This window comes from Sus scrofa, chromosome 3 (assembly GCF_054392235.1).
Source record: "Sus scrofa isolate SSC_HxYL_T2T_F1_AM1 chromosome 3, Sscrofa_HxYL_maternal_Yorkshire_Landrace_v2.0, whole genome shotgun sequence".
Taxonomy (NCBI): Eukaryota; Metazoa; Chordata; class Mammalia; order Artiodactyla; family Suidae; genus Sus; species Sus scrofa.
Genome location: NC_139385.1, coordinates 14,652,419 through 14,679,052, shown reverse-complemented (window position 1 = coordinate 14,679,052; position 26,634 = coordinate 14,652,419). Strand labels below are relative to the sequence as shown.

Sequence of the window (26,634 nt, the reverse complement as noted above, 5' to 3'; positions counted from 1 at the left end):
ACACTCTTCAGCTTTTATTGTTTGTAGACTTTTTGATGATGGCCATTTTGACTGGTATAGGGTATCTCATTGTATTTTTGATTTCCATTTCTCTAATAATTAGTGATATCAAGCATCTTTTCATGTATTTTTTTGACCATCTGTATATCTTCTTTGGAGAAATGTCTGTTTAGCTCTTCTGCCCATTTTTGATGGGGTGGTTTGTTTTTTTTTTATATTGAGCTATAGGAGGTGTTTGCGTATTTTTTAAATCAGTCCCTTGTCAGTCACTTCATTTGAAATATCTTCTCCCATTCTGTGGGTTGTCTCTTCATTTTGTTTATGGTTTCCTTTGCTGTGTAAAAGCTTTTAAGTTTATCCAATTTGTTTATTTTTGTTTTTATTTTCACTACTCTAGGAGGTGGATCTAAGAAGATACTGCTGCAGTTTATGTCAGAGAGAATTCTGCCTATGTTTTCCTCTAAGTGTTGTATAGTATCTGGTCTTGCATTTAGGTCTGTAATCCATTTTGAGTTTATTTTTGTGTATGGTGTTAGAGAATGTTCTAATTTCATTCTCTTACATGGAGCTGTCCAGTTTTCCCAGCACCACTTATTGAAGAGACTGCCTTTTCTCTACTGTATATTCTTGCCTCCTTTGTCATGATTAATTGTCCATAAGTGCATGGGTTTATTTCTGGGCTTTCTAAATATTTTGTTCTAGTTCTGTGAAAAATGTCATTAGTAATTTGATAGGGATTTCATTGAATCTGTAGATTGCCTTAGGTAATATAGCCATTTTGACAGTATTGATTCTTCCAATCCAAGAGCAAGGCATATTTTTCCATCTATTTGTGTCATCTTTGATTTCTTTCATAAATGTCTTATAGTTTTCAGAGTACAGGTCTTTTGTCTCTTTAGGTAGGTTTATTCCTAGGTATTTCAGTCTTTTTATTGTAATGGTAAATGGGATTGTTTCCTAATTTCTCTTTCTGATCTTTCTTTAGAAGTATATAGAATGCAATCAATCTCTGTGTATTTTGTATCATGCAACTTTACGGAAATTATTGATGAGCAATAACAGTTTTCTGGGAGCATCTTTAGGATTTTCTGTGTATGGTGTCATGTAATCTGCGAACAGTGATAGCTGGATAGTTGTCTTTTTTTTTTTTTTTGCTTTTTAGGGCCACACAGGTGGCATATGGAGGTTCCCAGGCTAGGGGTCAAATTGGAGCTACAGCTGCCAGCCTACACCACAGACACAGCCATGTGGGATCTGAGCTGTGTCTGCAATCTACACCACAGCCCATGGCAATGCCAGATCCTTAACCCACTGAGTGAGGCCAGGGATCAAACCCACATCCTCAGGGTTCCTAGTCGGGTTCACTAACCACTGAGCCACAAAGGGAACTCCTGGTAGTTTTACTTCTTCTTTTCAAATTTGGATTACTTTTGTTTCTTTTTCATCTCTGATTACTATGACTAGGAGTTCCAAAACTATGTTGAATAAAAGTGTCAAAAGCAGCCATCCTTGTCTTGTTCTTGATCTTAGTGGGAATTTGAGCTTTTCACCGTTGAGAATGATATTGGCCACAGGTGTGGCCCTAAAAAAGAAAAAAAAAGAATGATATTAGTTTGGGTTTTTCCTCATATATGGCCTTTATTATGATGAGTGAGGTAGATGCCTTCCTTGCCCTCTTTCTGGAGAGTTTTCATCAGAAATGGGTGTTGGATTTTGTCAGAAAGCTTTTCCTGCATCTATTGATATGATCATATGGTTTTTATTCTTTAACTTTTTAACATGGTGTATAACATTGTTTGAATTGCAGATATTGAAAAATCTTTGCATAAATCCTGGGATAAATCATACTTGATCATGGTGTACAATCCTTTTAATAATTGCTGGATTTGGTTTACTAGTATTTTGTGGAGAATTTTTGCATCTATGTTGATTAGTGATTTTGGCTTGGAATTGTGTGGTATCTTTGTCTGGTTTTGGTGATGGTGGCTTCATAGAATGAGTTTGGGAGTGTTCCTTTCTAATTTTTTGGAAGTGTTTCAGGAGTTTAGGTGTTAACTTGTCTCTAAATGTTTGATAGAATTTGCCTGTGAAGTCATCTGGTCTTGGGCTTTGGTTTGCTGGAAGTTTTAAATTCACAGTTTCAATTTCAATGCTTGAGATTGGTCCCTTCATCTTTATTTCCTCCTGGTTCATTCTTTTAAGATTGTACCTTGCTAAGAATTTGTCCATTTCTTCTAGGTTGTCCATTTTATTGGCATATAGCTGCTTGTAGTAGTCTCTTATGACCTTTGTATTTCTGTGAGATCTGTTGTAACTTCTCTTTTATTTCTAATTCTGTTGATTTGGAACCCCCCTCCCCCTTTTTTGTTGATGAGTCTGGCTAAGGGTTTATCAACTTTGTTGATCTTTTCAAAGAATGAGCTTTTAGTTTCATTGCTCTTTTCCGTTATTTTCTTTGTCTCTATTTCTGCTCTGATATTTATGATTTCTTTCCTTCTACATACTTTGGGTTTTGTTTGCTCTTTCTCTAGTTGCCCAAGGTGTACATTTAGATTGTTTGAGATTTTCCTTGTTTCCTGAGGTAGGCTTGTGTTGCTATAAACTTTCCTCTTAGAACTGATCTTGCTAAAAAGAGAACCCTCCTGCACTGTTGGTGGGAATGTAAATTGGTCCCACCACTATGGAAAACAATATGGAGGTACCTCAGAAAACTAAATAGAGAACTACTGTATGACCCACCAATCCCACTCTTGGGCATATATCCAGACAAAACTTTCCTTGAAAAAGATACGTGCACCCCTATGTTCATCGCAGCACTACTCACAATAGCCAAGACATGGAAACAATTTAAATGTCCACTGACAGACGAGTGGATTAATAAGATGTGGTATATATACACAATGGAATACTACTCATCCATATAAAGAAAAATAATGCCATTTTCAGCAACATGGATGGAACTAGAGACTCTCATCCTGAGTGAAATAAGTCAGAAAGAGACAAATACCATATGATATCACTTATGTCTTGAATCTAATATACGCAACAGTGAACCTTTCCACAGAAAAGAAACTCATGGACTTGGAGAACAGACTTGTGGTTGCCAAGGGGGAGAAGGAGGAAGTGGGATGGATTGGGAGTCTGGGGTTAATTGATGCAAGCTATTGCCTCTGGAATGGATAAGCAGTGAGATCCTGCTGTACAGCACTGAGAACTCTATCTAGTCACTTATGATGGAGAATGATGGAGGATAATGTGAGAAAATGTATATATGTGTGTGACTGGGTCACTTCACAGTAGAAATTGACATAACGCTGTAAACCAACCATAATGGAAAAAATAAAAATCATTAAAAAAAATAAAAATAGGAATTCCTATTGTTGCTCAGTGGGAACGAATCCAACTAGTAACCATGAGGTTTTGGTTTTGATCCCTGGCCTTTCTCAGTGAGTTAAGCATCTGGCGTTGCTGTGAGCTGTGGTGTAGGTCACAGACATGGCTCACATCCTGCATTGCTGTGGCTGTGGCATAGGCCAGCAGTAGTAGCTCCAATTTGACCTCTAGCCTGGGAACCTCCATATGCTGAGGGTGTGGTCCTAAAAAGCAATAAAAGAAGAAAAAAAATTAAAAAATAAGCCCTAGAAAGTTTAAAAAAAAAAAAAAGAACTGCTCTTGCTGCATCCTATAGGTTTTGAATCATTACGTCTCTGTTGTCATTTGTCTCTAGGTATTTCTTGATTTCCTCTTTGATTTCTTCAGTGATCCATTGGTTGTTTAGTAGCGGATTGTTTAGTCTCCACATGTTTGTGTTTCTTGAGGCTTTTTTTTCTTGTTGTTGTTTTCTAGTCTCTGTGTTGTCATTGGAAGATGCTTGATATGATCAATTTTTTTAAGTTTACTGAGGCTTGATTTTTGGCCCAGAATTTGATCTAGCCTAGTGAATGTTCTATGTGTGCTTGAGAAGAATGTGTATTCTGGTGCTTTTGGATGCAACAGTCTATAAATATCTATTAAGTCCATCTGGTCTAATGCATCATTTAAGGCCTGTGTTTCCTTGTTGATTTTTTGTCTAGGTTATCGGTCCATTGCTGTCAGTGGGGGTGTTAAAGTCCCCCACTACTATTGTGTTATTGTTGATTTCTCCTTTTATGACTGTTAGCAGTTCCTTATATATCGAAGGGTTCCTATGTTGGGTGCATGTATATTTACAATTATTGAATATTCTTCTTGGATTGATTCTTTGATCATTATATAATGTCCTTTTTTCTCTTGTAACCATCTTTATTTTATAGTCTATTTTGTCTCATGTGAGGATTGCTACTCCAGCTTTCTTTTGATTTCCATTTGCATGGAATGTCTTCTTCCATCCTCTCACTTTCAGTTTGTGTGTGTCCCTAGAACTGAAGTAGGTCTTTTGTCAACAGCATATATATGGGTCTTGTTTTTGTATCCATTCAGCCCATCTATGTCTTCTGGTTGGAGTATTTAGTCCATTTATATTTAAGGTAATTATTGATACGTATGTTCTTATTGCCATTTTGTTAATTGTTTTGGATTTGGTTTTGTTGGTCTTTTTTCTTCCCATCTTCTCCTGTTCTCTTGTGGTTTGATGATTATCTTTAGCGTTCTGTTTAGATTTTTTTTTTTCCCTGTCTTTTTAGGTCTGTACCCATGGCCTATGGAGGTTCCCAGGCTAGGGGTTGAATCGGAGCTGTAGCTGCTGGCCTACACCACAGCCAAAACAACACCAGATCTGAGCTGCATCTGCTACCTATACCACAGCCCACATCAACACAAGATCTCTAGCCCACTGAGCAAGGCCAGGGGGTGAACCTGCATCCTCATAGATTGTAGTCAGATTCATTTCTGCTGAGCCACGATGGGAACTCCTATGTTGCTTTTTCTTATTTGTCTATTGCATGAGATTTTGATATAGAAGTCTATGTATATACAAGAGTGTCTTAAGTTGCCAGTCTCTTAATTGCAAATGCATCTCCAGTATCTGCATTTGTACCCTCCTCCGCTCACAATTGCTAGTTTTGGTATCATATCTGTGTGTGGATGGCTTCCTACCTTTACTCTCTATTTGCCTTTACTGGTGAGCCTTCTCATTTGTAATTGTCTTGTTTCTACTTGCGGCCTTTTTTTTTTTTTTTTTTTTTCTTTCCTCCTAGAGAAGTTCCTTTAGTATTTGTTGGAAAGCTAATTTGATGGTGCCAAATTCTCTTAGCTTTTGCTTGTCTATAGTTTTTGATTTTCCCTTCAAATCTAACTGAGAGCTTTGCTGGGTAGAGTGTTCTTGGTTGTAGGCATTTCCCTTTCATCACTTTAAGTATATCATGCCACTCCCTGCTGGCGTGCATTTTCTGCTGAAAAATCAGCTCATAACCTTATTGGGATTCCCTTGTACATTATTTGTTGCCTTTTTCTAGCTGCTTTCAATATTTTCTCTTTGTCTTTAATTTTAGTCAGCTTGATTAATATGTCTCAAGGTGTTCCTCCTTACATTTATTCTATATGCTTCCTGGATTTGAGTGAGTGATTCCCTTATTAGGGAAGGTTTTGGCCATTATTTCTTCAAATGTTTTCTCCAGCCCTTTCTCTCTTCTTCTTCTAGTACCCCTATAAAGTGAATGTTGGTGCTTTTAAAGTTGTTCCAAAGTTCTCTTAGATTGTCCTCTTTTCGTTTCTTTCTTTTTTGTCTCTTTATGGCCACACTCATGGCATATGGAAGTTTCCAGGCTAGGAGTCAAATCGGAGCTGTAGCTGCTGACCTATGTCACAGCCACAGCAATGGAGGAGCCAAGCTGCACCTGCGGCCTACACTACAGTTCACAGCAATGCTGGATCCTTAACTCACTGAGAGAGGCCAGGGATTGAACCCATGTCCTCATGGATACTAGTTGGGTTTGTTAACCACTGAGCCACAGTGGGAACTCACATTCTTTTTTCTTTATTCTGTTCCATATCAGTGATTTCCACCAGTCTGTCTTCTACCTCACTTACTCCTTCTTCTGCCTCCTGTATTCCACTATGCATTCCTTCTAGTGAATTTTTAAATTTCAATTATTTTATTTTTATCTCTGCTTTTTTAAACTTTAAATCTTCTATTCCTTTGTTAAATATCTCTTGTCATTTATTGACCTTTTCCTCCAGTTGTTTTTGCTTTTTTTTTTTTTCCTGAGATCTAGTATCATCTTTACTATCATTACTCTAAAGTCTTTTTCATGGAGGTTGCTTATCTCCAGTTCTCTGAGCTGCTTTGCTGGGATTTTGTCTTGTTCCTTCATCTAGCTCATATTTCTCTGCCTTTTCATTTTGAATAGCTTTTTCTGTGGTCTCCTTTTTGCAGGCTACAGGGCTATAGCCTCTCTTGCTTCTGGTGTCTGCCCTCTTGTGGGTGAACTTGTCTCTGGGTGTGATTAGGGGCAGCTCTGTGCCAAAGGAGGACTTTTGTCAGCCTGTTTGCTGATAGGTGAAGCTGTGTTCCCACCCTGTGTTTTGTTTGGTATGGCTTCTCAGCCCTGATGAGTGGAGCCAGATTTTTCCAAAATGGCAGCCCCCAGGGGAGCTCACGCTGATGAAAACTCCTAAGACCTCTGCCTCCAATGTCCTGTCCCTACAGTGAGCCACAGCTGCCTCCTGCTTTTCCAGGAGAGCCTCCAAGACCTGCAGGTAGGTCTTGCCCAGATTCTTATGGAGTCCCTGCTTTGCCCTGGGACCAGTGCACATGAAACCCTGTATGCACCCTCCAAGAGTGGAGTCTGCTGTCCCCAGTCCTGTGGCGCTCCTGCACACAAGCCCTGCTGGCCTTCAGTGTCAAATGTTCCAGGGGCTCCTTCCCCCAATGCCAGACCCCCAGGCTGGGGAAACTGATGTGGGGTTTAGAACTCTCACTCCTGTGGGAGAGCCTCTGTGATGTAGCTATTTTTCAGACTGTGGGTTGCCCACTGGGTGGGTATGGGATTGCTTTTATCATGAAAGCCCCCCTCCTGCCATCTTGATGTGGCTCTTTTTTGGTTTTGGCTGTAGGCTATCCTTTTGGGTAGTTTCCAGTCTATCTTGTTGATGTTTGTTCAGTGGTTAGTTGTAATTTGGGTGTTTTCAGGAGAGGAGAGGAGCTTGAGTCCTTCTCCTCCACCATCTTGTCTCTGAATCTATATAACTTTTTTTTGCAAGCGAGCACAGTCTTTCCTACAGGAAAGCAAACAGCTCCCAGGATAGCTGGGAGGGGGAAGACAAGGTCCCCCCCAACCCCATTGTCCTATAGAGGTTTTTATCCCTTCAGGATGGGGGTTACCAACGTGAGGTCCAGAAAGATGTGGTTTTTCTCCCATTGGCCTTGCCCAGTTACCTGTATCAGTCCTTGTCCAATAGGGGTCTTAGGGGTGGAAATGCCCCCTAAGTCTCATGGTTTGTTTGCCCGTTTCTTCCCATAAACTGAGTCACAGTGGGTTCGAGATTAATGTCCATCTGGGCCTAGGTACACTCCCTACAGGAAACAAGGCCTCTGGGGATGTTACTCTCTGGAGCACAGCATTTTAGAAAAGGAAGACATAATAGTGGTTGCTGGGGGTTAGGACTGGAGAGAAGGCCACAGGAGGGATGATTGTCGTGTTGGAACCGTCGTCATCTTGACTTTGGTGGCGGGTACACGAATCTCTACCAGGAATAACATTGTAAAGAGCTTAAAACACACACACACACACACACACACACACACACACACTTAAATGGGTGTAACTAAAATGGGGAAATGTGAGTACGCTTGGTGGATGGTATCCAGCGTCAGTCTCCTGATTGTGGAATTGGGCTACAGTTTTTTGGAATGTGACCAAGGATGGAAACTGGGCAGCGTGTGTATGGGATGATGGCTCTAAATGCTTTCTTACAACCGCATCTAAACTACAATGATCTCAGTAAATAATATGCAGTGTAAATAATACGCAATGTCTGCTTTGCAAATTGTATAGGGGTCAAGCTTGATAGAATTCTGCTTTCATACTTTCCCAGTTTTTAAAAATTAAGCCAAACATTTAAATGTTTTTCTTTCTGTTTTTCTTCCTTCAGTGTTTTTTATTTATTTATTTTTTTCTTTCATAAGGTCTGCTTCTGCATTTTCTATTTGTATCATGCTGTTGATTTGAATTCATTCTCAGTGGTCTCAGGCAGGGATTAGCCCACTCTGGCCCACAGGCCATACGTGGCCCAGCATTTGCTTTTGTAAAAGTTTGATGTAACTCAGTCCATTTGTTTACAGATAGGCCATGGCTGCTTTCAGAGTATAAGAGCTGAGCTGAGAAGTTGGAACAAAGACCCTATGACCTGTAAAGCCTAAAATATTTACTCTCTGGCTCCTTCCAGAAAAAAGCACGCTGACCCCTGGTCTAAAAGATTAAAAAATAAAAGGCAGTTTTATTCCAAACATACACAATTTGAATGTTTCCAGCACAAGAGTAAATTAAACATTTAAACACTATAATTTATGTTGCATACTTTTAACACTTGTAAACATTCAAAATCATCTCTTGAAATTGAGTCAAAATATAAATTATAATTAATATCAAAGTCATCTAAATTTATTGCAACGATGCTATTTTAGTCAATAATAGAATTTAGCAATGTTAAATATTTTGTAAAGAAATATGATGATTAGCACTTTCCATGTTTGTTGTCAGTATAAAGAATCGGCCTTGGGCCTCATCTCTGTTACATCTGGCCTTACGTATATAGAAACCGAAGAGTGATACTGTTTGTTATCAAAATGGGTCCCTCTGTTGCCACACACAAAACATTGTGAAAACTTCACTAATTCATGAGCACATAAAGAACCACGAGTTGGCACAGGGAGAAGAGTGAGAAACGGGACATGCGACACTGGGAAACCGGACCGCGTTATGTAAGAATCTATTGTATCAACAGTATCTGGGAGGGGGTCTTTACTGGGCTCATTAAATATTTTATTCTTTTTGCCCGACGTTCCCAGCACTCAGGTCCATCCAAGGTGGGATCTGTCTCCCACGCTCAGGCACCCTATAACCTCATGGCCTCAGAAGCAATGCTTTTTGTCTTTAGGAAAAGGGAAAGATGAGGAAAAGCGGGGCCCTGGGGCCCAGGTGGTGTGAGGCAGAAGAGGTGGTATGAGGGGCTGTGACTCTGAGACAGAGGGGGGCCAGTGTGTGTATGTGTCCAGGTCAATGGCCCTTCTCGCTGAGTCTGGTGATGACACAGACGGGGTCAGAGTCCAGGAGAGAGACCCTGACCTTGGCCCTGGGGCTTTGAAATTGCACCATTTTGCAGGCCCTGGCTCCTTCCGTGGAATCAACAGGGGCCAGGCTGTAACGGCCATGGGATGTGGCAGCCGGCTGTGGCTCCAGCCCTTTTCTGCCAGCCGAGCTGTCATGCCTGGGAGCGATGGGGGTGGGGGAGTCCATGCCTGGCTGGTTCCAGACGCATGCTTTCAGCCCTGCTGGCCCCAGCTGGTGTCCAAGGAGCTTTAAGGGAGGCTGACTCCTTTTCTGGGCCATCAGTCTGAGGGGAATCGGTCCTGGACACCTTCAGGCTGACCTGTCAGGCGTGACAGCCCGTGGGGAGAGGAAGAGAAACACCACTTTCAGGGAGTGTTAGGGGCTCGTGTGAAGTCATGGACCTGGCAGCGCAGTCTTGTGATTCTCTCTCCTTGAATCTGGCGAGGCGGCAGGTGCGGGCGGGGTGGCCTGCGCTGCATTCAAGCAAGGCTGGGGCGGGGTGTGGGGTGTGGCTCCAAGAAGCAGTGGAGAGCAGGGCGCTGGGGCGTTTGCGGGGTGATTGTCATCATCCCCCAGCGGGGTAAGGAGGGACATGAGAAACGGGGAGATGGGGGTGGGGACAGTGTGCAGAGGCTGCGACCAAGGATGGGGGATGCGGTTCTGGAGGAGGCGAACAGCGGGTCGTGGGGTCAGGGGTGTGACAGGTTGATGACGCCAGAGCACGGGTGTCACGTGGGAGTGAGAATCACGGTCCCGCAATCACGGAGTTGGTGGAGGGAAGGCAGTGAGCAGGGAGACATCTCCAAGGCCCGAGTGGGGAGTGGTGGGCAGTCGACTGCAGCCAGGAGTTGGGGATTTAAGCAGCGGGCAGGGAGGGCATGAGAGCAGCGAGGCCATAGTGAGGACGATGCTAGAGATCAAACACTCCCCGTTTGAGGGGGCAGTGGGGGCGTGTCCTCAGGGGGTGTGTCCTGGGGGCGGGTCCTCCGGGGGAACCGGAGGGGGGAAAGAGGTCAGGAGAAGAGAGACGGCAAAGGGGGGCTGTGCTAACAACGAGCCTGAGGGCCAGGGAGGTTTCTAGAACGTGAGGATGGGAGGGGGTGTGAAGGGGATGCTGAGGGCCAGAAGGGAGAGACAGCACCAGAGGAAGGTGGAATTAACACAGTGGATGGGGCAGAGGGTGCTCGGTGGGCTGAGTGAGGGTGGGAGAGGTGATTGGGGTGCAGAGTTTGGGGCTGCCTCCTGGCCCCTGCAGGTGTAGGCGAGGGGCTGGAACAGGGCAAGACAAGTGGGTGTCCCTGAGCGATGGAAGCCTTACAGAAGGGGCCCCCCGCAGATGCGCTCAGATGCTGGGGAGGCTGGTGGGAACCCTCTGCCCTCTGGAGAGTGCATCGGAGGCTGAAGGGCAGGTGCTGCTCCATCTCAAGCTCCAGGAGGCATCAGTGATGCTGGAGCTGGAGAGAAATCCTCGACGGAAAGCGAGAGGAATTCGGGTTGGGCCGTGGAGTCCTTGAGAGCTTCATTTATTAGTAGAACCTGCCCTCGCAGCACCACAGTAATCTCCCTGAAACTTGACATATAGAAACATTAGTGGTCCCCAGCTGCTCATAGGATGAAGTTCACAGTCCTAGCAAGCAAGACCCTCAGTCCCAGGCACTGAAAGGCCTTTCAGAATCTGGCTTTTAGGGCTCCTTCCTGTGACCTCATTTCTTGCCCGCCTCTCAAGCATCACATCTTGGCCTTTCTTTCTCAAATATTAGCAAATAGAAACCTACCCAGCCACATAAACATAACCTGTTTGAACTGATAGGGAGATTAGAGATTAGCTGGTAAGGTCCAGACACCTGCCTTCTTCCCACTTTCGAGGTGAGGAAACTGAGGCCCATGGAGAAGCAGTGACTGACCCAGCTGGAATCAGCGGCTCCCAGTTCGCTCCTCTGCCCTCAGGCACCCTCCAGAAGGGGCTCAGGGGCGCCATTAGCAGGACTGCAGGGAAGATGAGCAGAGACCCTTCCCAGTGACTCAGGAATCAGGTAGAGATTTCCAGAGCCGAAGGGCATTTGGGGAACCCGCAGTGAGGGCCAGCAGGGCTGCAGGCAAACGTGGCTGAATCAGAAGGCTTCATTCCATTTCTCAACAACCTTCTTGAAAATGCCTTCCTGAGCCTCGGCCTCTCAGAGGCTCTCACATCACCCCCTTCACTTTCCTCTTGTGATTGTCTTGGCTAACTTGGCACTTGATGGGCTCCCCTGGATATAAGCCCACTGGAGGGGAGGAGCCTTGCCCTGCCTCGGGCCGAGCCCCAGCTCTGAGCAGGAGCCTGGCCAACAGGACACTCTCCTTGTTTGTCAAATAGGTGGATGTCCATTTACTTCGCAGCCACAAACAGATGTGGGAGACTTTGCTGCTGTGAAGGGCATGTGAACCACAGCAGATGGGTCTGCATTATTACAGACCCACGGGGCTGAAGATCCATCTGAATGGATGAAAATTCCAAGTTACACAGGAATGCTGGTTTACTACTTCCAAGCCCTGTCAGTTTGTGGCCCAAAACTTGAGTTCCACTTTAATAATTAGATATGAGACTCCTTTGTTTTCAAGAACTCTTGTATTAAGCATTTGCAACCATCCACAAACTGCCCATCAGCATCTGCCTAACAGGGCCGGAAACTGTGAAGGCGGCCTGTGGGATGCTGGCAGGATGTGGCTGCAGGCAGCTCAGGGCACGTGACCCCGTCGGGAATGCAGGCTCACTGAGGTCACAACTTCTGGTTTTGTTTACATAAAATGTCTGTATTCTAAGATCATTCTGGACCAAATATCTTACCGGTTTTTTGGTGTGTCTTTTTAGGGCTGCACTGGTGGCATATGGAGGTTCCCAGGCTAGGGGTCAAATCAGAGCTGTAGTGCTGGCCTACGCCACAGCCACAGCAACTGTGGGATCCGAGCTGCATCTGCAACCTACACTACAGCTCACTGCAACGCCGGATCCTTAACCCACTGAGCAAGGCCAGGGATCGAACCTATGTCCTCATGGATACCAGTCAGATGCTTTTCCACTGAGCCTCGACGGGAACTCCCAGTTATGTTTTCTTGCAGGCTGCTTTGGACCACACAAGCCACTGATAAAAACAAACACCTTCGATGTACAGACTGGAATTAATCATAATCCTTGATTCACAGCATATTTTCATCACTGAGGCACGCATCATACTCATTCATTCATTCACTCACTCACTCATTCCAGGCTACCAGTTTACAGCCACCGGAATACACCTGGCACTGCTTACAAGTGTGTGTGAAGTGGGTAAACAGCGTCCCTGCAGTCGCCGTTTATGGGACTAACTCAGCCAGTCTTTTCTTGGTGGTGACATGGGGGGGGCCGAGGCTATGCTGCAGGCTCAGGGGTGGGGGGCTGCCCGGGTGTGTATGTGGGTCACGTGCTTGAACATGAGCAAGTTACTTCATCTCTCTGGGCCTCCCCAATCTCACTGTCCAATCGGGATTATACGTGGCCAGGCTGCTGCTAACACTGAGGGCGACACAGTGCGTGTGGAAGGCACAGCAGCGCCCGCAAAGAGCCTCTGCTGACACCAGCCACCGGCCCTGCCGCTGAGGAGAGGCGGGCCTCTCTGCCACGTTGCGCTGTTGGCGATGTATGAGTTTGTGACGAGCACGCGAGAGAATCAGGATAGACCGGGAAGCAGTAAATGCCTTTCAGGCTCCGACAAGGTTACAACCTCTTTATGCTCCAACAGGATGGGGGATCAGGCGGAAACGTTAAAGAGAACACAGCTTTGCCTCCAGCATCATTTTCTGTCACCCAGGGCTGCTTTCTCTAGCTTTCGGCCAGCACTTTCCCTGGACCTGTTTATACCATCGGAGCCACTGGTTCTCAAACTTGATTGTGGCTGAGGATAGATGCCCTGGAGGCCTTGTGCAAACACAGGCCCGCAGCCCCCACTCTGTTTCAGATTCGGGAGGTTGGAGAGGGTGGGCCGAGTATCTGTACTCCCAACCAGCTCCCTGGTGCTGATGCTGGCCTGGGGACCACACTTGGAGGGCTGCTAGTCTAAGCAGTGAACTGTGATGGGGGGCAAGGGTCAGTCAGGGGAGGCTTCCTGGAGGCGAAGGCCTTTGAGGTGAGCCTCATTCGTCAGATGGAGAAGAGAGAGCAGAAGGAACAGAGACGCAGAGGTGGGGTGGCCGGTGTGTGCTGGGAAAGGCCTGCAGAGAGGATGGTGACAGGTCCCCAGCCACTAAAGGGGTGGAACTTTGAGGACCAGGTGAGAATCAGGCTGCCCTCTAGCATCCTCTCTAACTAAGAGATGATTTGGTACCTGGGAGATACGTGAACAGAACTGGCAGCAGCGTGGAGGGCGTTTAGGGACATTCCAGGCAAGAGGACAGGGTCGCTGTCATGGGATGGCAAATACAGCCTGGTCCCTCTGCCCAGGTGAACCTTGCCTGCCTTTAGAATCTGGAAGATTTCTTCCTTGATGCTAGTTTTAAACCAGGGGTTGAGACCTACACTTCTAACAGCATGAGATGAAGTGCTGGGTGTGACCAGCATTTAAAAGAATGAATAAAAAGAGAACAGAATTGTTAAAAATCAGAGCTCTTTGCCCCAAACAGGGGTATTGCTTCAACAAATCTGTTTCAGGTGTGTGCATGGGTTGTGGTTTACAGTCAAAAAGTTATGTGAAGTTCCTGCGTGGTACAGCAGGTTAAGGATCCGGCGTTGCCATGAGCTGTGGTGTAGGTCGCAGACTCGGCTCAGATCCCCAGGGGCTGTGGCTGTGGTGTAGGCTGGCAGCTGCAGCTCCCATTTGGCCCCTAGCCTGGGAACTTCCATAGGCTGCAGGTGTGGCCCTAAAAAGACAAAAATAAAAAGAATAACCTGCGCTTGAAAGTGAACTTTCCATGTCTAAGAAATTGCCTGGAACCTTGTAGGGCAAAAGGGAAAAACAAAGCAAAAAAAACCCCAAGATGGCAAAGCTTTAAAAATAATACGGGAAAAAGCCCACGTCACTGTTGTCCTCCTCTTTCCTTCAAGTGATGGAGTGGTACCCAGGCCGAGTTTGCGAGTTGGCGCTTCAGGATGGCTACACACAACCCCTGTGGGCACCTCCCACAGCTGCAGGGCTAATGGCAGGGCCTTTTTTATGCTACGTTCGCATATAACCTCAACAATCACATCTTGTTTCCCCTCATCCACCTTGATTGAGGCAGAAAAAGGATCAACAGCCACCGCCGTTGTGAATATCCATCCGAAATGGTAATTATTGCATCATTATATTCGCTCTTTTACTTGTCATGTACCATTAGAAGGTAACAAGATCATTGTCAGTCAAAGATTGTGGAGATAATTAGAGCATCTATAGGTTAGCAGGAAATCAAATTGGTGCTGGTACCCATCAATGCTGGGAGCAGAGCGTAATTAGAGGGAAAATATGCAAAGGTTGAGAGGAATAAAGCCCCGGGGATTAAACACTGTGACTGATTGGAGAGTTACATCCCCGGCTCACGTTGCAGATGGCAGCCTGGAACTAGGTGTGTGAGAAAGCTGGCTGGCCGGCTGGCCGCCAGAAGCAGCCCATCAAGGCGCTGCTGATGGTGAGTGTTTGCAAGGTCCTAAGAATTGCCTGATTTGGAAAATCACAGCGTTTAGCATGTTTCCCAACCTACTAGCTTTCCTCCAAATCATTTTCTCCAGTCTGGGAGCCAGGTATGAGCATAAAAACAGGGCTGACTGAAGTGGGCTACTGTTCCAAGCCTGGCATCAGCTTCCAAAGCCTTCGAGCCAGGAGCACCCCGTGTCCTGACACCCCCAAGGAGCTGCCTGTGTCCTCGGCACAGACACACGAGCCCCCGCTTCCATTTCTAACTCTCCAGCGGCAACCACCCAGATCCTGCTAAGCTAGGCTGCGTCTGTGTCTCCCCATCAAGACACAAACGCCCATCCAAAAGGCAGTGTCATGTTGACACCAGAAAACTGGACAATTTCTGTATCTCGACAAAACCGACTTTAGAGGACAAGGGAGAGGTCGGCAAGCTGATGAGGGTTACACCACATACCTCGAGGAGAGGCAGGAACGAAAGACCTGGAAGGCCAGAAGGAACATACAATGGGCAGAGTCTACAGTGCGCAAAGCGAAGAACAGGCCAGCGAAGGCCATCGGCTGAGGCCCTCGATCCGAGCTGTCATCAACACAGGGGAAGCCCGTGCCGAGTTTTGCAGGAGGCCCGAGACCCACAGGGCACTGGCCAGCTTGGCCTGCACGTAACACCACCTGCAGAATCCAGAAGTCCCTTCCCACAGCTTACAGGGCTTTGCTTAGAACATACAAAAGGAAAGAAAGAAGCAAACGAAAAACCCCCCACACCTGATGGTGCAGAGCTCAAATGCGGACAGAAACTAGTGAGTGGGTACGGAGGGTGGCCGGGGTTCAAGGTGTCGCTCTTCCAGAGCCCGGCCTGTCCTTCAAGCGTGGCTTCTTCCCTAAGTTAAGGATGGCCATCCCACACAAACAAGCAGCTGGAAGCTTGGTTCACATTTTTTAATAACATGGCACAGTTTACATAACACAAGAAGGCTCCGCCGATGAGAACATGCTGAAGACTCAGTCGCTTTCACGTTTCTTTTCACATAGGATCTAGAAAGGACTTTATTACATACAGGAGAAACAGCAAAAAGGTCTGTATAGAACAATCTCTTTACAATACTGAAAGCTACCACTACGGTTCCAGTGTACATATTCCTTGGATTTTTTTTCGTTTTCTTTTTAGTTGTTGTCTTAAAAAAACAAAACAAAAACAAACAAACAAAAGAAAAAAACACTGCACAACATCTGGAATTCACAAAATCTGAAGCTCACAACTAAACCTTCGTTGACTACTAAAATAGATCTCTCTGCTTATTAGAAACGATGGTCTGTAGTTAACTTTTTTTTGTTTTTTTTTTTGCAAAAACAGGATAACAACGTCAGATAGCACTTTAATATACTAGAAGACCAAATGGAACTAATTTTATTTCATACATATATTTTACAGTCCAGTAGACAAGATATATTGTATTTCTCTGCTAGTAAAGTCATATTCTCTCCAAATATGTAGACAAGAGGCTGAATGTATTATAAAAGTATCATGAAGAGACATTTAAGGTTGATGCAAACTCAAAAAACACACGCGCACACAAGACTGTCTCTGCCACCTTTCACCCTCTGGAACCCTCCTGGCCCCAACCAGGTTGACCTGTTTTTGGCTCCTCCCAGACTCGATTACCTACGGGGATACGATGAGTCACACTAGGAAACGTGCCCCTAACTTCATCAGTTATCGAATACGGTGAAAACACATCCATCATCTGAGAAAACGCGAAGCTTTCTTTCAGGATCTGTTTGGGTGTCACGGAAGCTTGTTACAAAACGAGGAGGTGTGTACAGCGAGGGGAGACACTGAAAAAACACATGGTTGCCACATGAGGTGTGTGTGAAATCACGTGACGGATGGTGAGGAGATGCTGGCGACCTGTTTGTGTCCCCTGATTTTGGCATCTGACAACTCCCGTCCTCCCTGACACTGGCTGCTCACGTCCTCCGTTACCGTTTCGGAGCTGCACTCTCTCTCCTCCCCCAAGGCCCACAAGCAGCAACTTCAGGTGCAAAGTTTCAGCCTGGGGTCCGATTTGCAAAATCGGGTGTTTCTCCATTTGAAAACAAAACAAGCAAGGAAAACAGAGTCATATCACGTAAGTGCTTGTTCAGGGAAAATATGACCTTAAGTATGTTGTAAATGGACTTGAAAAGGCTCCTTTGAGTTAGGCGGGCTTTTGTGAAAAGCCCTAACATTCATTGCATAGTTGAAGGGTTTAGCTGTCTAGAACAATACACGGGAACACAGCCGTCGCCGACTGTGCTCACTGATATTAAGTCTGCAAATAGCACATTTTAAGAAGTATTAATGTATTATGTTACTTAATCTTTATCTATTTACATCTGTACAAAGTAAAGCTTTCGTCTTACCCTTTTGCATATATGAACCATTAGCTCATGAAGCAATCTTTTTTTTTTTTCTAAACATAACTATGTACAGGGCCTTCCCTTCTCATCGGAAAGAGCTTTGCACGGTGGACTGTGTGGACTGCTGTCTGTTTTTCCCCCCCCGTTATCACCACATTGGTGTGTGTTGTCCTCTCTGCTGTTTTGGTTCAAGTCAAAAAGTTTTATACCAGAAACCAAAAAAGTGGGGAGACATGAGAACATAGGACTCGGCTAAAAGATCGGAAAAATTTCAACATAGAATATACAAAACATTTCAAAATCTGCACTGAGTCTATACAATTTTTACAAGGGGACGGGCTGGGGGCTCCCCCCAGAGTCTGAGTTGGAGACGCGGGGCTGCTCTTGCGCTTTCGAGAGTCCGGCGCTGGGTGGCCGCGGGGGTCCTTCATCTCCGTGTCCTGCTTGCTCCTTACCGGGCTTCGATGTCCTTCAGCGTGTGGGAGGGAGGCCGCTCCCTGATCTCTGCCGACAGAGGCGTAGTCCTTCTGGGGGACACGGGGCGGCCCCCCAGCGTGGAGATGAGCGGGGGAGGCGCGCTCAGCGCCGCCGTGGGGGGCGTCTTGTTGAGCAGTCCGTTCTGGTGGCCCGCCGTGGGGCTGATCCGGGGGTAGTGCATGCTGGGCAGCCCCGGCGTGATGAGGCCGGGGTGGGGCAGGTGTCCGTCCAGGGAGGCGGGGTGCACGGGGTGGAGCCGCGGGTGCTCGTAGTCCTCCCGGAGCATGTGCAGGCGCTCGCGCTCCTCCAGGTGGGCCCCGCGCTCGTGCTCCCGCCGCGGGTCCACGGACAGAGGGTGGTGGTGGTGGTGGTGGTGGTGGTTGTAGTCGTGGGGCTCCCGGTCCCTGAAGGAGCGGTCGGCCTCGTAGAGCCGGGGGGTCGAGAGACGGTGCAGAGGGTCGTTCCTCAGCAGGAAGTCCCTGCCCAGCGGGTCTCTCCGGTGAATGTCAAGTTCCCGGTAGGGATCCCTCAAGGGGTCCCGGATGGGGTCCCAGTGGAAAGAAGGGTACGGGAAGCGCTCTCCGCCCGGGATGGGGCTGATGCCCATGAAGGGCGTCATCATGCGAGTCCTGTCCAGGCTGCTGATGCTGTTCATGGGGTGGATGCCCGTGACGCCCACGGTCATGGGCATGGAGGCCAAGGGCCCCGGGTGCACGCTGGCCGAGGAGCTGGGCGGCGGCGGCGGCGGCTCCGAGGACCGGTGGGTCTGCGGGGCCTCGGGGGGCAGGTCGTGGTCTTCCTTGCGCTCCTCCTTCACCTTGACCTCGGCGCTCTTCTTGGGGTTCTCGTAGGCCGGCTCGCCCTTGCGCGCCTCGGCCTCGCGGCTGGCGGCGCTGCCCGGCCGGGCGCTGTCGGCGACGGGCGCCCGAGCGTAGGGCGACGGCACCCGGGCCAGCTGCTTGGCCTCCTCGCCCGCCGAGCGGCCCTCGTGGCCGTGGCCGTGGCCGTCCTTCTCGGGCAGGGGGCCCTCCTTCGCCTTGTGCTCGTCGGCGCCCAGGTCCTTGCGGGATTCCGAGTGGTCGCGCTCCCTGTCTTTGGATTTGTCTTTCTCTCGAGCCTCGGTGTTCAGATGGCCCCTGATCTGTTCGGTGGAGCTGCGGCTGTGCCCCAGGGTGCTCACCGGGAGGACAGGTGCTGGTGAAGGGTGGCTGGGGTGTCTCTTCTCGACGCTTTCCCTGGGGGGGAGACGGGGACACAAGGAAGCAAGTGAGAGGGCTGCCGGCCTGGCCAGGGGCTGCCGATGAGATGGCGTGAAGAGGTGGGGCTGGGCCCTGGCTCCCTCGGTCACCAGGCAGCCGGGCATGCCCTTCGCGGCCGACCAGCCACCCTGACCTGACTCACCTAGATCTCCCAGGACGCTTTGCTCTACGGGGTGAAGGGCTAGGGATGAGGGGGTGGGAGAGCCCCAGCGGAGTAACGCGCTCTCTGCACCTAAGAGGCGCTGTGCCTGAATCAAGACCAAGGAGCAAGAGCTTGCAGAAACCTGAAACCACCTACGTGGTCAAGACATCAGCAATGGGGCAACACAGCCCGTCTGTCTAGGTTCACAGGATCATTTAGTGCCAAGAATAAAGTTTTGAGAGCCCCAAACCTCCTGCTAACATTGCAGAGCCGGCGGGAGGAGGTGTCATAAGGATATTATGGGAGCATTTCTCTCCTGACTTTGGGACAAAGGGCTGGTTTTGGAGTAAAGGTGGCAGGTATAGGGCAGCCTCCAAGATGCAGCACCGAGGGGGGCTGAGGGGAAAGCAGAGTTTCAAGACGTTGGGGTGGAGAAAAGCACCTCTGCATGAGGAAAGATAAGAAAACCAGAATCTGCTGAAAGGATACAGGAAAGCCAGCAGGCAAGGTGGGTCCAGAAACACAAAGCCTCATGGGGCAAAGACAACAAGTTTCATCTGTGAAGGGAAACAGAAGAAGCATTTGAGAAGCCGGTCTTTGGTGGGGACTTAAGAGTACGGAGCCCAAAATGCAAAGGAACAGAGGACAATAAGGGAAAAGAAGAGGTGAGACCAGGAACCAGGCGGGTCTTAGGGACCACCCAAGAGGCTCAGCCGAGGTGAGGAGGGAAGCAGGGCTCGGTGGCTCAGAAGGTGGGGGGACCTAGGGAGAGAATTAAGGAGGTTTTCCCTACCGGTTTTATTTCTAGCCAACTTGCCAAGACGAAGAAGAGTATCTTTAAAAGGTAAGAATAAAGAAGAGTGTCTTCTATAAAGTTTCCTGAGGTGCATCCAAAAGGCCACTTTGACTCCATCAAGAAAAATGGGGACAGGTGCGATGCCATATCCTGTCTTCTCTTCACTGATGGGCGGTCCTCTAAGAGCTCCTGGACAAGGGGACCCGCCCAACTCTGGACACACCTCACCCTGGTACTCTGCGGCTCAGAGCTGCGTGTCATAAATGGTCCTCCCACAGCTAAGAGATGTTTTACACACATACTGTCCTAAAGGAAAAATATGTCTTTTTCTTTTCTAAGAAAGACGTCAGCACGATGGCCTATGATGGGTATTTATTCATCTGCTGCATTTACAGCCTGCAAAGTTGATTTCTTTTAAATCACTGAGACACACTTACATAGACACAAATACACACACAACACATGCAGTAAACAAACACTAAAGATGTGGGTCATAGTGAGACTTGAGTATCAAGAGGAAAGTGTTATTAGGTATTTCCTGCCAAACAGAGCTTGTGTATTCCTTGCTAGTTTATTCAAAATGAAAATTGCCTAAAGAAAGGGGGAAAATGGGGGGATACACTTTGTCAGGAATGCTTATGACATTGTTCAGAAAAACCTAAGACGTTTTCCTCTTGAAGGCTACTTTTTTTAGTCATGGGGTTACCACATACAGAGATTAAAAAATGGTCAGTAAACTTAACTATCCACTGGCAAAACGGAACCCAACCCCAAACTGCTTGGTGACAGACGCTTCTCTAAATCTGGGTTAGCAAAATTTTTATCAGTCCTCTGTGAGCCCAGGATTGGAGTTTGAACAAAATTTGAGAAAAATATGACGAGACAATGCAAACATGGCTTTCTAAAAGAAAACAAAAAGAAAAGAGAAAGAGAGCGGAAAAACCTATGGATGAGTCAATGGACTGCACAAACTTGAAAGCAAAGATGGTGTTGATTCATGCTGTGTGTGTCTGGTCCGGGCTCCAACTCCCTGCCTGCTCGGGAGAGAGGTCTATGCTGGGAGACACTACCACTCACGGGGACACGGGGGGTTCTGAGTGTGGAGCTGCTTCTGAGTCAGGATCCGCTTGCTCTGGATTGCACAGCGAGCTGCGGGCCGGCCTGTGGTCACGAGGCACTGCGGGGCAGGGCGGGCGCTGGGGAGGCGGGCGGGGGCGGGGCCTGGGGCGTGGCCCCGGCTGCGGGGGGCGGGGCGAGGCTACCAAGGAAGCCGGAGGCTGGCGGGGAGGGTGGGTGGCCGGTCCTCGGCGCGGGGCGGGCTCCCCCATTGGGACTCGAGAGCGGATTCTTTGCGTACCTTTCTTTGTCATCTTTACTAACAGATGAGTCTCGTTTATCTACATCTCTATCTCTGTCAAGAGCTGCAGCGGGCGCGCTACGCTCCAGCTCCCCTGGCTTCAGCCAGGGCGGAGGGGTCGGGAACGACGGTGGCGTTCGGTGCAGCCGGTTCCAGGGCTCGTGAGGATTGCTAAAGTTCTGCACACTGGGGCCATCCTTGTGGCCGAACATTGAGTTGGGTGCTGAAATGGTGAAGTGGAGAACAAAAAGGTTTAAGAGAAATTATATAATCTGCTGTAATGAAGGTACTTACCAAAAAACTTTTAACAGCACTCAGAGTTAAAATGAATACATATTATTGGGAGCTGGAAAAGGAAAGGAGATTAACAAATTCATTAGAGGAACTCGTCCTACACTGGAAAGGTAAGCTCACAGCTTTTCTTTCTTTCTTTCTTTTTTTTTTGTTAACCAAAGGCAAAGGGGCCAGAGGGAGGGGAGATGAAAAAGGAAAGGGACCCAACAGGTGTCAAAATCCCTAAGCACACCTATCTGGGGCATGCAGAAGGCCCAAGCATGCAGGAGGGTATATCTGGATGCCGTGACTTAGGTTAACGACGCTCAGTTCAGAGTAGCATTTGTGGTTGTCCCCTGCCCATGATGCCTGCTGCCCTGGCCACAACCTTAGCAACCAACGTGTCAGCAGAGGCCAGACAGTGCCCTGATCTCACAGACACATGGGGGCTCCACGCTCAATGGGACTGTGCTGGTGGCTTCCAGCTACATTTTAAGTCTTACAGGAGTAGCTGGAGGGCATGGCATAGGGATGGCCCCAAGGACAACAAGCTGAGGCTCAGTAACTAAAGGATGTTGAGAATAGGACCCGGAGTCGAGACTCCTCCTACTTTAGACAGACGATCGTAGTGGCGGAAAACTACACGGCTTTGCTGAATTACGCAGCACAAAGTGTTGCCAACTCCTGATGGTCCTGAGCCTGGTATTTTCTTATTTTTCAGGGCGAAATGCAGGTGACATTTTAACTGTTGTCTTCCGGTCATGGGAGCTGCGGCTAAAGTCTGGGATAGCAGAGCTGGAACGGGGATGAAGCTGTGAGCTTCAGCAAACCCTTAGGAGTGCCATCGACTGCACTGCCTTCCCTGACCCGGGAGCACAGACTCACAGTGGGCTAGCCTGCAAATGTTGGTTTAGACCCAGCTCCACGGGTGAGGCCTGCTTTTGCAACGATATAACTTAAATTCTTTTCCCAAGAGCATGGCTTCCTTTTATCTAGAAAGGTCGTGAGCCACAGACAGATCAGAGGAGACAAACGGTTAAAGGCAGATGTTGACAAGGTAGAGGTACTCACTAACGGAAGGATTGCCAAGTCCCCCGAAGGCATTGCCACCGACTGCTGCCAGGCCCGTGAACGTGGACGGCCGGTTAAAAGGCTCTGCAAACAAGATGGGGGAGGAGGAGGCAGCTGCAGGGCTCTGTCCAGCGAGGAAGGTAAGAGCTTCCTGGGAGCTGGGGGAGTGATGGGGGAATCTGCTGCCCGGCCCGACTTCTCCTACCCGATTAGGCAAAGGGTTTGCAGCACACTTGGATTGGGGCATTGGGTTAGCAAAATATCAATGAGAGCGTTTCCAGAACTCTGCGTTTCGGCCCATTTCTCTTTTGCCAGGTGGGGAACACTGCTCAAGCCACAGTGTGCTCAGAGGCCCTCCCGGCTCCCCTCTTCTTAGAACGTGCCCTGCAGGCTCTCACCAAACAGCAGTGAAGAGGCCAGCTTCTAAGAGATCTCTCTCTCTCGTTTTTTAAAGGGCTACACCTGCGGCATATGGAGGTTCCCAGGCTAGGGGTCGAATCAGAGCTGCAGCTGTGGCCTACACCACAGCCACAGCAATGCAGGATCCGAGCCGCGTCTGTGACCTGTAGCCACAGCTCTCGGCAATGCCGGATCCTTAACCCATGGAGCGAGGCCAGGGATTGAACTCACGTCTTCATGGATACCAGCTGGGTTGTGACCGCTGAGCCACAATGGGAACTCCCTTAAACTGAGCTCTTAATAAAGTTCTGAGGGCACCTGTGTCACATGCCCTGTCGCTGGGTGTGCCTTGCCTGCACCTGCCCGTGAGTTGCAAGAAATCAAAGGCCACAAATAAGGCACCTTTATACTAAGGAAAGACATAAATGTGAAGTGATTACATAAGGACGCGATCTCTCCATAACATCATCTTGCCTCTCTTTCCACCTCCAGGGGTGCCCTCCTGTGGGCAAGGGTTTGCCGCCTTCTCTGATGGGCAGGAATAGGCTGCACTCCCAGCAACCCCACCCAGAACCACTGCTGCACACAGATCTGCTTGAAGAATGTGGCGCAGGAGGTGCTGCCCTCCCTCCGGGAGATGGCTGACAGGCTGACACGGATCCAAACTTCTACAGGGGGAGCCCCCCCCGCCCCATCTCCTGAAGTGGTGAGTGAGGTGCCTGCCACCTTGGTCCGCTTGCCAGGAAGCAGGGCAGGAACGCAGCCAGCAAAGGTTTTTGTGACCCACACGTCGGTGCCCGTGGCTGACGGGCAGCTTACCTAGGTGAGCAGCAGGGTTGAGGAAGTTGCTGTGATGAGGAGGCGGCCCAAAAGGGGTCCCCGTTGGGTGTGCAGCACCTGTTGGGTCACATACACTGAAATCAGATTTCATGGAAAGCCAGCTTCCACAACGCCACCAGCTCCTGGTCACCAGGAGCGAAAATGTTCGAGTAAGAACACGACTGATGTCCACACAGCAAAACCCGGAGAAAGAGAAACATGCTTTATCAGGAGGCAGGAAATACACCCCCTGCCCCCGCTCCCTCCTGCCCGGCTGGCCACCCCCGGGGAGATTTCTTTTTAAAAACTACCAGTGGGGCAGGGGGCTCTATCACCAGGTAGGTCTGGAGAAATGCCGGGTTAAAAACATCACCCAAGGTTCCTTCCCGAGGACTTGGAGCCGGGACTATATTCCCTCATTCTCTGAGAGGGACAACTGGCCCCGAGATCCCTTCTTCAGGTCCTGACGCTGAGAAACACTTGGTCGGGGCAGAGGGGCCGTTTTTGGGAAGCTGCGGATCTGGGCTACACAGCTTGGGCCTTTGCAGAATCTCTTTTTCTCAGAATGTGTCATGGCCCCACACTGAAGGACAGTGATGAAGCCTGGCTCTGTGAAACTCCCTCCGAGTTCCGTCAGGCTGTGGGAGACGAGGTCCTCCAACATCTCTCGATCCCCAGTGCCAGGCTTATTCACTTGCTTTTGCATGCCCATGGTCCTAGAACTGACTGTTTTTACTTTGCCCACCAGGGAACTCGGGTCTTATGCTCTTCTTTCCTTTGGTTTTCCCTTTACCCACACTTCCTCCTCTATATTTTGCTTGGAACTTGAACAATATATATTTCCTTAGGATGCCTCAAATCCTTTCCTGGAAGAGAGAGGGAGGGTGTGCACGTGTAAATTAGAGAAGGATGGTATTTTTAAAAGCTTATTAGGGCATCTAACCTGCTTGTGAACATGCAGCTGAGAGCTGAGGAGGCAATTTCTCTGGGAGGCTGGGCTCTAGGCAAGAGCTAGGCCAAGGTCATCTGAAGAAGACCTCTTGGCTTATTTCAGGCACTAGTGCCCAGGGGCAGGATGAACGGGGCTGAATTTAACAAGTACGTGTAAATTATACTTACCAGTTAAAAGTTTCACTAAATAACCATTTGGGGAAAAATTCAATATTGCTTACACTAGAAAAATTACCTCTAGAATGGAACTGTAAACAAGGCCTGACTGGATTTATTAATAACTTTTCCAAGATTCCCTTTGGCTCTGCTTTTGGCCGCACTCATGGCACGTGGAAACTCCCGGGCCAGGGATGGAACCCGAGCCTTCGCAGTGACAGTGCTGGGTCTTTAACCTGCTGTGCCACAAGAGAACTCCAAGAATCGCCTGTGTTTTGACAAAGTTTCTATAAACATGTATAAATTCCTTCAGGACCACAGACTAAGTGGGAGAGGATTGTCCCTCCAACACCCTATTAACTCAATTTATGTTTTGGGTTTTTATTCCCCAGCCTGTCAGGGCCCCGTGGGCCTGGGTGTGGGGGAGGCCCCATGGCCCAGGAGGACATCCATCCGAGCCACAGAAGCTCAGTGCCAGGGGGCACCTGGGGAGTTACCTGCTCAGCCCTAGACGGGTGACGTAGTCCCCGCTCAGAAGGTGCAAAAATAGTACTCCCCCCCCACCCCCGACCCCTAGCGAATACACCCCAGCATATTCATTAGGCATTAACAGTCTTGCCAGCTAAATAAGAATCTGGCTGCGCACACTCTGTGTAGTACAAGCTAATTAATGCTTCGATGAAGATCGGAGCTTCGCTCAGCCCAGGGCCCCCAGGGGTGCCTCACAGTTCCAGGATTATTGAAGCAAAAGAAGCCATTTCATCCGCTTGGCTCCAATGGAAGCCAGGGAGAAATTTCTCTATTTCCCTCCAAAAATTGCTCTGAAGGTGTAGCCCCGTCTCAGGGCCGAGGTGCCATGGTAATGAAGCCTTCAAATATGTCCCTAGATGGAACGGACGGAGAAAAATCCGAGAGCTTAGCAAATTCCATCCACCCTCAAGGGGGATTCAGGTGCTTTGGCCACAAGGTCCATTAGAAGGGGGATTTCTTGCGGTGAGGGGTCCTTCTTCCTGAATGGAAGAGCCCTCAGCCCACCCAAAATGAGTCTTGGATAAGAGCCTGGGAAGGCAGCAGGCCAGGGAGATGTGAAACGTGTTCATCAAGGACCAGAAAGGGGGGCGGGGGGGCTTTGAACAGGTACGGAAGAGTGAGTTCTACTTTGCATGTGGGGGGGGGGGTGTCACAGAGCTGGTCTCGAGCATGAGCTCAGCGGTGTCGTTGATGCTGTTACTCCGTGGAGCCTTGTGCAGGCACTGTGCACTGAAGGTGGTTTTAGAAAAGACTGAAGGGGGTAAGGAACCTTGGTCCCAGGAGGGCCGCTCCCATCTGCCTCACGCTCTGGATGGCCTCTGCCTTTGTCTGTACGTCCCCGGAGGTGAAGGGGATGGTTTCCTGCGGTTGTCTTCCTCGGGGCCCCGCAAACAGGCACTTGGTTAATTCTCAGAGGTTAATGAATAGATCTCTTGGGGGTTCGACACACTGTCCCCCCCCCCATTTCCTGCATCATTACAACCACGCAGGCTACAACATTCAGTTCTGTAGCAGAGGAAACCAGCAGTGAGCCGGTGCACCCCTCCTGTAAGAGAGCCTGCAACTATCTTAATTGCATTTCTTTATCCTCAGACCCCCCCCCAGCACACACAGCGTGATGCGAACCCACGGAGC

At 48.6% G+C, this 26,634-nt stretch overlaps 1 protein-coding gene and 2 long non-coding RNA genes across 10 annotated transcripts in view; 2 read left to right on the top strand and 1 right to left on the bottom strand.

The window, feature by feature from the left end:
* The window catches only part of LOC146404420 (uncharacterized), a 61,103-nt gene extending 44,011 nt beyond the window's left edge, over window positions 1–17,092 (top strand). The window contains exon 3 of the long non-coding RNA XR_014840356.1: window positions 14,305–17,092. This is a non-coding gene — a long non-coding RNA (uncharacterized LOC146404420). The remainder of the gene's footprint in view (window positions 1–14,304) is intronic.
* Window positions 15,795–26,634, bottom strand: part of AUTS2 (activator of transcription and developmental regulator AUTS2) — a 1,184,853-nt gene continuing 1,174,013 nt past the window's right edge. For 5 of the 8 annotated variants that reach the window (XM_085015600.1, XM_085015603.1, XM_085015601.1 and 2 more), the window contains 4 exons: window positions 23,863–23,940; window positions 22,645–22,728; window positions 21,301–21,523; window positions 15,795–18,981 (listed from right to left, as the gene is read on the bottom strand). In XM_085015600.1, the coding sequence (XP_084871726.1) occupies window positions 17,721–18,981; window positions 21,301–21,523; window positions 22,645–22,728; window positions 23,863–23,940 (1,646 nt within the window). In that variant the 3' untranslated portion in view covers window positions 15,795–17,720. 8 annotated transcript variants of the gene reach the window in all.
* LOC146404419 (uncharacterized) lies at window positions 21,326–26,264 on the top strand. The gene is made up of 3 exons (XR_014840355.1): window positions 21,326–21,704; window positions 22,295–22,784; window positions 23,536–26,264. It is a non-coding gene; the product is annotated as an uncharacterized LOC146404419 (long non-coding RNA).